General features: G+C 37.9%; 1 protein-coding gene across 4 annotated transcripts in view; it reads left to right on the top strand.

Annotated features, from left to right (window-relative positions):
- The window catches only part of dgkb (diacylglycerol kinase, beta), an 801,318-nt gene that overhangs the window by 700,504 nt on the left and 87,907 nt on the right, over positions 1-12,907 (top strand). For all 4 annotated transcript variants that reach the window (XM_072575379.1, XM_072575382.1, XM_072575380.1 and 1 more), the window contains one exon: positions 10,362-10,482. In XM_072575379.1, coding sequence (XP_072431480.1) covers positions 10,362-10,482 — 121 coding nt within the window. The remainder of the gene's footprint in view (positions 1-10,361; positions 10,483-12,907) is intronic.

Raw genomic sequence — 12,907 nt, forward strand, 5'->3', positions numbered from 1 at the left:
TGTATGCCTTGGCTTTGCAAGTGTATTTCTGTATACTTTTTGAATATTCTGAGGGTTTCTGCCTAACTAAACTCTGAAATCCAGGCGACATCCTGATAAATCTCCTCGGTACCTTCTTCAGGGCAATCACATCCCTCCTATAACATGAATTAAGAGAGAAAATAAATAATACTCCATGTTCAACCTGTCAGATATTTTAAAAAGTCTTTCTTTAAAACAAAACTTCTAGGTCCTGTTTTAAAAGATTTAAAACCTTACTTGCTAAGAGTAAATCATGTTAATTCTGAAATCAACTTGGATCCGTCCAGCTGGGATTTTCAAATTTTTTTTAAGTCAGTTTGATATGAGAACCAAGAATCTTCTCAACTGATTGGTAAAGGTAGGAGTGAGTTATGTATCCAGTAACTAAGCATTTTATTGTGTTTGGACAGAAACAGATCAGAATTACATCAAGACAGTGTAACCACCCCATAACTCTATTCTGTATTTTTTTTATTCTTTCACAAGAGGTGGGTGTCACTGGCTCGGCCCGCATTTATTACCAATAGGGCAATTGAAAGTCAACCACATTTCTGTGAGCGTAGAGACACATATAGACACGAACAGGCAAGGACAGCAGATTTCTTTCCCTAAATGACATGAATGATACAGGTGGGTTTTCACATGGTTGCCATTGGCCTAACTACCTATTTCAGATTTTATTGAATTCAAATTTCATCATCTGCGATGGCGGGATTTGAAGTCATTTCCCCAGCACAATGTTCCAGATTGCTAGTTAACTCTCCACACCACCACCTCTGCTGTTAGGATAGCAGGGAGTTCATCCATATGGATGTGTGTTTGTATTGTACTAAAACAATGGAGGAAGAAAATGCAGAAAGTTGTATATTTCACAAGATTCCTGGACAGATTTCTAACATTTTGTGAGGGCTAGTGAAGTTAAAGGAATAAACCTCCTTTAGCTGCTTTTAAAACCAACTGAAATACTTTACAAAGAACCATTAATCTTTCCTTTGGAAATTCACTGATGTGCTAAATAACGTGCAAAAAGAATTAGCGGTAGAATTTTTCTTGGTATGTACTGCATAACCGGATTCCATATTGACTAACAGTATATTTGGATATTACAGCAAATCTGCAGAAAAGAAATCAAAGAGCATATTTATGTAGGCTACAGGTCCACCAATACAAGCCAATAAAAACAACGTTCTTTAGCAAGTGCATCTGCACAGGCCTAAACCAGTTCTTTCGTGTTTGGAGCCACTAAATGATTTTTGTACTGCCGCAGTCCATTGCAAAGGTTTCTAAAATTAAAGAGGATTTGAACAGGGTGTCTCCCTAGTGATTACATCCGACCATTAGGAATGAGCGTAACAGGTCAGCCCCCTCTGTGTGCCATTCATAATTTGCTGACATCAGCACTCATTCATGAGACTGGGCCTTGTTTTCAGACTGCCATAATGTGAACAGACACGTGAGGCAGTTGACTTTCTAGAAAAGGGCAGGAGTTGCTGTGTGCTGTGTACACATTCCCACACAGCCTGCAAGCTCATTCACATTGAGAATAAGCAGAGGGAAAGGGGGAGGGGGAGAGAAAAAACCAACCACTTTCAAAACATAATCTTACTGATACACAGCAGACACTTTGTGAACATTTGGAGTGCTGGGTTTCATTTTAGTTTGTGTGCTGTTGTTTGCTAATTTTGAGTGAAGAGAAGTTAACTGAGGATTCAGAAGCCTTTTTTCTTTCAGAACTCAATATTGAGCAGTAAATGTTTTTAAAAATTAAATAAAGGCATATTTCTGACACAGATTTTGAATGTTTGTTAAGACTGCATGGTATGTTTCAAATGAACCAAGAGGTAAACAGAGAAAGAAGACATTTAAGGATTTTTCATTCATGTTACGAAGAATCAAGCTGTGTTTTAATATTGTAGTTGTGAAATGTGTTGTCTGTGAAATTAGTTTTCAGATTTGATTTTTAACATTAAGTGCAGGGAAAGGTTTTAGTACTTAATGTACTATTATGCTGTGAGGACTCAGATTACTACTGTTCTTTGAGAGGAGAAGAAATTTACTGAATTTAGCATGAGATATGCCATTTAGAATCTCAGAGTACTGCCAGGAGACAATAGGGATGTCCGTCTTCCTTGCTAAAGCCAATATGTTCAACATATGGCAACACTTCTCAGGAAACTTCCAACCTGCCCACATTTCCCTTCCAGCCAGAACTGCCAAGTTTTTGTTAATATGAAAACATGCAAGTTAAAGAAGGCCCAGAATTCAAAATACACTACTGACAAAGGCTAAGTGAACAGCTTTCTCATTTATTATATTTAATCATGTTCAGTATTTCAAATATCGAAATGTATCTTGTCATGGTTACCAATGCCATGGAATGTTGGGAGTGTTTAAATGGAAAAGAACTGCCTTTATTTTGTAGTGTTATCATTTTGTTTAGTTTGTAGATGACTGGTAGTATGTAATATAAACACTGAGTATTGGATTTCATGGCAAGTTTTAAAAAGGTTATTTTTTGATGTATAACACTGGTTACAAAATATTTGCCAGCTTTACTAATTGTACATTTTCCCCTTTTCACACCTGACATATCACTTTTTTTTAGATTAGATTAGATTACTTAGATTAGATTAGATTAGATTAGATTAGATTACTTACAGTGTGGAAACAGGCCCTTCGGCCCAACAAGTCCACACCGCCCCGCCGAAGCGTAACCCACCCATACCCCTACATGTACATCTACATCTACCCCTTACCTAACACTACGGGCAATTTAGCATGGCCAATTCACCTGACCTGCACATCTTTTTGGAGTGTGGGAGGAAACCGGAGCACCCGGAGGAAACCCACGCAGACACGGGGAGAACGTGCAAACTCCACACAGTCAGTCGCCTGAGGCGGGAATTGAACCCGGGTCTCAGGCGCTGTGAGGCAGCAGTGCTAACCACTGTGCCACCGTGCCGCCCACTTACACAATTTTTCGTGAGAGAACAGTCAAGAAACCAACTCTTGCCTATATCATAGATGCTTATTCCCTAGAACAAAGCTAAATATTAATGATTAATTTGTAGTGTCTTCTCTGTCTGTTGATTAGCTTGATACAAACCACATAGTTTGAACTCTTACTAACCTGTATAAGCAGACTGAACTGCATCTGAGTTGTACACATTATATTCATGGAACAACCACTTCCAGCTCTTTCAGATTTATGTAAAGTCAGATAATCAGAGGTTTAATAACATTTTTGTTCTGACTTTGTGCTGTCTACCAGCACATTCCACAATTAAGACATTCCATTAAGCCAGCTGAAATATTCATGGCTGAACATACCCTTTCAAAAACTCCTGTTTCTAACACAAGCTATTAATTGGTTTAACGCCAATGTGGAAGTCTCTTTTGAGCTGGTGGCACTGAGCACCATCTGCCTGATTTGCTTTTGGATAAATACACTGCCAAATTTCAGAAATCGAGTGTACAATAAATGGAAGTTGCCCTTGCAACACTTATTCTGAGTGATAACAGAGGGTAAGTTTTCTCTAAGGATATTAGTGAAATAAATGTTCTTTTTTTTAAAATGACAATTAAGTTTTTCATGGTCACCATCATTGATATTAGTATCGTATGTTTAGATTTTAGATTTAATTCATTAATTGAATTCAGATTTCTTAGCTGCCCTGTCACAACTTGAACGACAGATTATTCATACAGGACAACAGAAACAGCTTCTATCTACCTGCCCTGTCCATATCCCTTGTGATTTTGAACAGCTTTATCAAGTCTGCTCTTAAATTCTCGTCTCCAAGGGGATTAAGCCCAACTTCAAGAATCAATTCATGTAAGTTCCTCATCCATCCTGGTAAATCTCTTCTGCCTCATCTTTAAAGCCTTTGTATTCTGCCTAGAGACTGGTGTCCCTGAATGAGACATTTTACTCCAATTAAGGCCAAACTAATGTTATGTAAAAGTTGATCACAACTATCTTGCTTACATGTTATCAACCCCTATTTATAAAACACAGGATTTTCTGTTTTATTAATTGCTTACTTAACTTGTCCTGCCACCTTCAACGATAATCCTCATAAGTCCATATGTCCCACTTCTCCTTTACAACCTTTAGAATTGCATTTGTTCCCCTCATTTTTCTAAACAAAATGATTCACTTTAACCATCTCTGCATTAAATTTAAATTTAATGCCACATGTCCACTAACCCATACACAATATCCTGCAAATAACACAAAGTTTTGTATCGCCTGCAAATTTTAAAAATGTGCCATTTATACCTGAGTCTACCATTAATAATGTAGGTTATGAGAAACAGTTCTTCTGTTAACTGCCCATGGAAAACTCCATTATATACCCTCCTCACGTCCAAAATAATACTATTCACCAGCAGCCCCTGTTTCCTGTTACTCGGCCAATCTTGTCTCCATGCTATTCTCTCACTTTAACTCTTTGGGCTTAAACTTTGCTGACAAGTATGTTATATGACACTTTATCACAGGATTTGTTTGGACCTCCATGCACAGCATATTGATGACATTTATCCTCATCAGTCATCTCTATTTTCTCAAATAAAAAATCAAGTTATTTAAATATGATTCATACTTACCAAATCCATACCTCCTTTCAGTGATTAGTTAACATTTGTTCAAGTGAGTGTTAAATTTGTTCTGATTTATTATTTTTAAAATGTACAAGACATTGGTTAGGACATTTGGAATATTGTGCGCAATTCTGATCTCCCTCCCGTAGGAAGGATGTTGTGAAACTTGAAAGGGTTCAGAAAAGATTGACAAGGATGTTGCCAGGGTTGGAGGGTTTGAGCTATAGTGAGAGGCTGAATAGGCTGGAGCTAAGTTGTAAATCTAGTGGCTATGGCTCAATACTAATCCATTGGTATTGCATCAAGGTATTCTCATCTATTGGCTCCTGAATCTGATTTTACTTCTTTGCTAGCTTCTGAACTGATCTTTGTAGATACATTTGTTTCCTAATTGCTAAAAAAAAGGTCCAGTGGAGGAGTCAATTTTATGCAGAGGTTAGAACAGGGAAACGAGAAATTAATGAAAGAAAGACCAAGGATCAGAATCAAGGAAACTAACTTGGCAACAAACTTCAACTCAGGAGCCAAGGTAATAGTAAAGTCAAATACAAAAACCAGAGGAGAAGTAGAATTTGTTGCAGAAACCAGCAAATAATTCCAATAAATAAAGTTTATTTGACCAGAATGGTCCAATAGCAGGGCTGAACCTGCAGCAGAAAAGTCAGTGAACACAGCCAAAAAATATACACTTTTATGTATTTAATTGACCAGAATTGAGACCAGGTAACCAGTAAACACATTTTGTTTTCTGAATTTCAGCACTCCTTTACACTCTCATATGAGGCCATGGATTAACAAATACCTTACTGTAAATAGTTGGAGAAAATTATAAAACGTCAATAATGTCTGGTCTGTACCTCACTGATGTATAAATCTATTTAATAACATGTAGATGTCATTTGATGGATGTGTTCAGTTTTCACAGATGTCTCTTGTGTAAGAATTGAAGGCTGTATCTCAATATCTAATACAATCTGCTAGATGTTCCTGTTCTAGAATATTTGAGCATCATGAATAGTGCATTAATAAAAAAAAACATGTCATGGAGGACGGATCTCACCACTGAAGAGTGGCCATCCAATGCATGTCTGTTATTTTATCAGTGCACGATCCTCCTCACAAGATACGTTTCTGTACCTGATGAACCAATACAACCAGAAGTGAAAACAGAAATATCTGCCATAGGAGTATTTTAGTGAAGTGTTTACAAATCCTGTATTTAGGTGATAGTTTTACCAGAACTATTGGTTTTGAATTACTTTGTATGTGCTACATCACTATTAATATGAAGCTTTGGATTTTTTAAAGATTATAATGAAACAATGTAAAATCCAATGGAAGTCTCTGCTCTTTGTGCTCAATTTTGGGATTTAAGCTCTAAATATCTGAAGCTCTGTACCAGTTATATGAAATAGAAAAAGTTACTATGTTTTAATAATTCCTGTCTTTTGGATGAGAATCATTACAGCTATAAGCCCTTTGAACACTAACTAACTATGTAGTCTTTCAATGTTCTCACAAATTGATTTTGTTTTTTTAAACAACCGACCTGCAAAATTTGAATTGAGAAATCAAAGAACTGAACTTCCTGCCCTTGTTCTTGGGAAATAGTGAAATTGCTGTGTTTCTATCCACTTAAATAGACATGGGAATTCCAGGTTTCTTTTCTGTAAGTTTGGACATGAGCTTGTATTTTCAATACTTGTCCACCAGGCAGAGTCAGAGCTAGAAGGAAGCAGGTATTCCTGATCTCCCACTGATTTACCTTACAGCAATGATTCCTTGACACTGCAGGCTCAGAGGTCAACAAACAAACATGCATGCCTACCAAAAGATCTCAATCCCAGATAGATCATCAGACTTGAAGGTTTAAAGGTATGAATTAACTTTTACAACATAAGCCCCACCAAGCATTTTCACACTAACTCTGCAGTCAACCTCCATTGACAATGGACCAAATGTTTTTTTTCCATACTTGATCAATCTATGGAATCATAGAGTCATACAGCATGGAAGCAGAACCTTTGGTTCAACTAGTCCATGCCGACTATGTTCCCAAACTTAACTGATCCTATTTGCCGCATTTGGCCCACTTCCCTCCAAACCTTTCTATTCATGTACCTATCCAAGTATCTTTAAATGTAACCATACCTGCATTCATGTCTTCCTCTTGCAGTTCATTCCACACACAATTCACTCTGTGTAAAAAAAACGTTGCCCCTCATGTCCTAGTTTTGAATTCCCCCACCCTCGACAAAAAAACTGTTGCTATTCACCTTATCTATGCTCCTCATGATTTTATAAAGCCCTATAAGGTCACTGCTCAACCCTCCTACATCCCAGTGTAAAAGGTCCCAACCTAATTTTATAACTCAAACCCTTCACTACCACAACATCCTAGTAAATCTTTTCTGCACCCTTCTTATAACCGGGAGACCAGAACTGCACAGATTACTCCAAAAGAGGCCTCACCAACTCCTGTGCAACATCAACATGATTTTTCAATGCCTATTCTCAAAGGTCTGAGCAATGAAGGCAAGCATGTTAAACACCTTCTTAACCACCCTGTCTCCCCTATAATACGAATTTCAAAGAGTTATGTACCTGAATCTCTAGGTCACTTTGTTTTACATGACTAACCAGGGTGTCATTAATTGTACATGTTTGTTTTACTAAACTGCAATATTTCACATTTTCCCAAATTAAATACCATCTGCAACTCCTCAGCCCATTGACTCAATTGATCAAGGTATCTTTATAATCTTGAGATAACCTTCTTCACTGTTCACTATATGACTGATTTTGGTGTCATCTGCAAACTTCCTAGCCATGCCTGCTATATTCCCTTCCAACTTATTTACATAAATGACAAACAAAAGTGGACCCGGTATCAATCGCTGTGGAACATTGTTGATCACAGGCCTCCAATCCAAACAAAACCTTCCCACCACCCTCTCTCTCTACTGTTAATCAAATTTTGTATCCAGTTCGCAAGCTCGCCCTGAATCCTATGTGACCTTACTTGACTAATTAGTCTACCAAAAGTAACCTTGTGAAGGCTTTACTAAAGTCCTTGTAACTGTCTACCACTTTACCCTCATCAACCTTTTTGGTTACTTCCACAAAACACTCAATCCAGTTTAAAATCCCACAACACCAGATTATAGTCCAACAGGTTTAATTGGAAACACTAGCTTTCGGATCACCGCTCCTTTATCAAGTGGTTGATGAGGGAGCAGTGTTCCGAAAGCTAGTGCTTCCAATTAAACCTGTTGGACTATAACCTGGTATTGTGTGATTTTTAACTTTGTACACCCCAGTCCAACACCGGCATCTCCAAATCATGACTTCTATCAAGTTTGTGAGACACGATTTCTTTCCCACAAAGCCATGTTGAATATCCCTAACCAGTCCTTATGTCTCCAAATGCATGTAAATTCTATCTTTCAGAATCACCTCCAACAATTTACCCACCATGAATATCAGGCTCACAGGTCTATAGTTCCCATGCTTCTCCTTAAAGCCTTCCTTAAATAAATGCACAACATTAGCTATCCTCCAGTCCTCCAGCAGCTTACCTCCAGTTATAGATGATACATCTATGAATGCTCAGTAGTTTGCAATCTTCAAAGCTTGGCCCACAGCCATTTACTATGTATTTGACCTTGGGGAGGAAATTCTAATTTCCTGGGCCATCAAAATTTGGAGATGCTGCTCCTGTACTTTGTCAGTATAGGCATCATGAAGTTCTGTCCACGGGCGTCCAAAGTTAACACATTGAATTAAAGAAAAATGGAACAGTAGCATATATTGAAACGCAACTACAAGATTGTCAGAATATATGTATTTTAAAAATTTTATGCTGGGAATAAAAGCCTCTTGCCTAAGGTTCCTCAGAATACTAAACAAGCAGTTACTTAATAATGTAAGCTCTCGGCCACAATAAACAAACACTGCTCTTGCTGTGAATGAAATAATTAGATTCAGTTTACAAGTTCACATTTTAGGCTTAGTGTCAAAGTGCTACGGTTTGATTAATTTATTTTAATTGTGGGCTGTGATAGAGAAACAAGCAAAATCCCATTTTCTAGCCTTATCAGCTGTAGTGCTAACCTTGGTGTACAAAAATGCAGTTTCACCTTTTTCACAACCCCACATATTTTTAGTATTCTGTTAAAAATGGGTCTGGAATTTCTCTGCTTTTCACCAGAAGATTGGTTAGTTCCACTCCTAGTTAATCAATTCTCTATTAATGAAACTAGTGAATAGTCTGCAATTTGGACATTTTCTTTTTTTAAAATTTCTGTAATCAAATGAATGTGAGATCTATATGAGCAATTCTGAATAAAGATATGCATTGTGCTGCTGGAGTTTGACTTCAGCTCTCCCATTCTTGCTGTCTAGGTCACTACATGGTTTGTATTAGTAGAACTTTTTTTATGTTGCCAATATTTACATTACAAGCTATTTCTCTATTGTTATAATCCCTGAATCTGTTTGGTTATGCGCACTGAACCTTGTGTTACACACAATTTTTCAATAAAGGCCCCTAACAATTGAGATCAGAGATAGAGGTATGTTTCCTATTAATACTTCATGCGACAAAATTAATTATAGTGAGCCAACACAACTGAGAAAACATTCCGAGTTATGTGGTATATGCCTGCAAACCTTGTAGTACCAGTGATAAGTATCATGAATTTGAATTCATTAGAGAATCGTGCAAAACTCCAAATGATTTGCCCATGTGATCATTTCAGAGCTAATTTGGGAATTCAGTCTGCAATTTATTGAAATAAAATGAACTCTCTAAAGTCAAAACTGAAAGTGAATTCCAACTACTGTCCTTTTTGGAAATCTTGTGGTACAATCTCTGCTTCTGAACCAGAAGTTTTGGATTCTAGACCACATCAGGACTTGAAGGCAGGTGTGTCCACAGCACAGTGAAGCAGTTTGTCTTTCCAACAAATTGCAAAGGTGGCACGGTGACTCAGTGATCAGCATTGCTGCGTCACAGCACCAGGGACCCAGGTTCAATTCCAGCCTTGGGTGACTGATGGTGTAGAGTTTGCAAATTCTCCCCAATCTGCGTGGGTTTCCTCCTACAGTCTAAAGTAGTCCAGATCAGGTGGATTGGCCGTGCTAACTTACGCATAAGTGTCCAGAAATATGTAAAATTAGGTGGATTAGATGTGGGAAAGGCAGAGTTACAGGGATGGGGTTGGGTCTGGGTGGGATCCTCTTCAGAGAGTTGTCTGGACTTGTTGGGCTGAATGGCCTGTTTCCACAATGTAGGCATTCTATGATGATGAAAAATATCGACGGCAGGCTATACAAGCAGGAGAAATTCATGGTCAGTCTCAGATAGAAAGAAATTATGAGCCTCTGCCATCACTAACCATAATTCTAGTCTACAACTTGCATGTAAAAGCACATGTTGCCAAAGCAACATGGAATCTTTGAATAATCAGTAGTGCATTGTCTCCACTGGTCAATCAGAACACCAAAAATGCCACTTTTCTCTACACTTACAGCGGAAACAAAAAAAAACTCTAAAACTTAGAACAGTGATGTTGATGTAACAAAACTTTCCAAAGTATTGTGTAAAGAAAATTGAACACAGATTGGAAATCAGTGGGCATTTTAAACAGATTGAATCATAATTGTTTGAAAACACTGAATTATATTCCTGTCTTTATTTTGATTGCTTTTATAGTTTACTGATTTTTTTTCAGATGTAAGTGATCAGCTATTTGAAGTGATTGGTCTGGAAGGGGCCATGGAGATGGGACAGATCTACACTGGACTGAAAAGTGCAGGGAAGCGACTAGCCCAGTGCTCCCTGGTAACCATCAGGTTTGTCTCAGTGTATCCATAGGATACTGTTATGTATTTATACCTGGTTTGACTAAAGTTTAAATGCTCAGATTGCAAATTCAATCAGTTTTATTTAAACGCAGTTCTGGTTTTGAATTTGCCAGTGCTAAACTGCAGCTTCATATTACTCAGCAAGAACTGATTTAGCTATCCTGTGGATGACGAAGGCAGTTCTGCAACAGGGTAAAAAGAATGCTCCACAGGCTACTATTATGACGTCTTCCAAATGTCATCTTTGATTTTCACAATGCTGATTGTTTGTCCTTCATCTCTGCTGTCAGCCGCCCATGCCCTTCCAATACTGCTATGTTCAAATCTATCACCACTGCATCTTTATATCTGGCTTCAGATCTTCATCTTCTCATTATTCGTGGCAGTACCCTCTCAGTTATTCACCTCACTGCATTTTTTCTCTCTCTTTTTTTCTCTTTTTCTTTCATCCTCTTTCTTTCTCTCTTTCTTTCTTTCCCCCTCTTTTTCTCTCTCTCTCTCTCTCTGACATAGATAACAGTACCATTTCAATGTCTTCTTGCTACTTCCTTCTTTGCTTTGTCAGTCTTCGCAGACCCCATGGGTGTGTTGGTTCCTGGTTTTGTTCAGTGTTGTTATTCCACAACTCCACCTCAACATATATAAATCTGAGTATCCAGTAGCTGTGTATCTCTTCCTGGTGATGTCCAAGTTTCTGGACTACATAACAAAGCTGGTCTTGCAACCATCTTGTAGATTTCTCCTTTCAGTTTTCTATTAAGATCAGGTTTGCACGCAGGTATGTGAACATCGGCATTAACAAACGTAACACTCTACACTGGGGAAGGTAGTAGAGGCCATGCCGAAGACTCAGCACACTCTGCCCCAATTCCATCCTGTTTTGAGATCCCTAATAAAGCAGCCCCTAATTATTGTATAACCCAATACTATAAGCTTTAATGGTATTTTTCTATTACTTAGCATTCCACCACACTTCTTTCAATTATTCCAAGAAACTCAATTAATTTCTATTTTTTGTATTCCTATCTTCTGCCATCACTAGCCTTACGGACGAGAAACTATGCACTTTCTTCAAATAATCACTCATAATCTTTATGCCTCCACTCTTACCATCCTCTTTGTGGTCAATCAGTCAGCCCATAACTTAGATCATTGGTCTCCTGATCTTCATGCCTCAGTCTTGCAGTGCATTTTTGTCTCTGGCTCTCCAAATAATTAATCATGTTACCATTATCTCCATCTCAAAGCTCAATGTTATCTGCAAACCTCATTGACCCGTGACACTTCCTGTTTCATTTGTTCAGTTCAAGCAATCTACTGAATTTATTGAGCTTATTGTACCCTCAGCATTCCCAAATGTTTTGTAAAAAAAGCAATTTGAAAAGTTTATGCAGTACGTGAGCCAAATGATCCATTTGGGTTGGGAGCAAGAAAGACTCCTTGGGTAAAGAGACTGAAAGTTTATTTTGTATTCATATTTTACTGAGAAGCATTTGTCAAGATGACAGAAATAGCATCTTGTTTTATCTTGAAGAGAGGGTACTTAATTGCTGAATTTTATAAAGTACAGAACATCACTGATAAATGCTTGAAGCCTATCCTGCAGTCAGTAACTAAGCTTCAGTACATTGGTGTGTAACTCCCAGAGAACCCCTTAAGTTAAGAGGAAATGAGTCAGTAGGATCGATTAACTACAGAACAGAATGATTGATTTTTTAAAAATAGATAGCTATGATTATAGCTCTGCTTTAAAGGTATTGCACTGAAAATAAATGTCAATCGCACTTCAAATCATAACAATTTCTCATAGAATCCCAACAGTGTGGAAACAGGCCCTTTGGCCCAACAAATCCACACCAACACTCTGAAAAGTAACCCACCCAAGGTCCATTCCCCTGACTATTACTGTTAACCTAGACATCCCTAAACATTATGGGCAATTTAGCATGGCCAGTTCACCTAATCTGCACATCTTTGGATTGTGGGCAGAAACCCACACAGACACGGGGAGAATGTACAAACTCCACACAGATAGTTGCCCGAGGTTGGAAACAAACCTGGGTCCCTGGTGCTATGAGCCACCGTGCTGCTCTGAGTATCCTTTAAGATGATGTTTTAACAACGCCAATAAACCAAACTTAAAGTGGAATTATTTTGGCTTAGATATTGAATTTAAGCAAAACACAATATTGCTGAGGATTAATGATTAGTTTCAAGAGGAGTTGGCCCACTTCTGTTGAATGAATTCTATTGAGGTAAAAGATGACTGGCTACTATCTGAGGTTTTTGGCAAGTTCATTTCCATTTCCAGAGAGATGTGGTCCAACAGTTAAGGGAAAGCAACTAATCTGACACTTAAAACACAGTCTAATTTGAATAAAGCAAAATTTCATATTCAGGTCAACTAATAATT

This window comes from Chiloscyllium punctatum, chromosome 8, assembly GCF_047496795.1.
Source record: "Chiloscyllium punctatum isolate Juve2018m chromosome 8, sChiPun1.3, whole genome shotgun sequence".
In the NCBI taxonomy this organism is placed as follows: domain Eukaryota; kingdom Metazoa; phylum Chordata; class Chondrichthyes; order Orectolobiformes; family Hemiscylliidae; genus Chiloscyllium; species Chiloscyllium punctatum.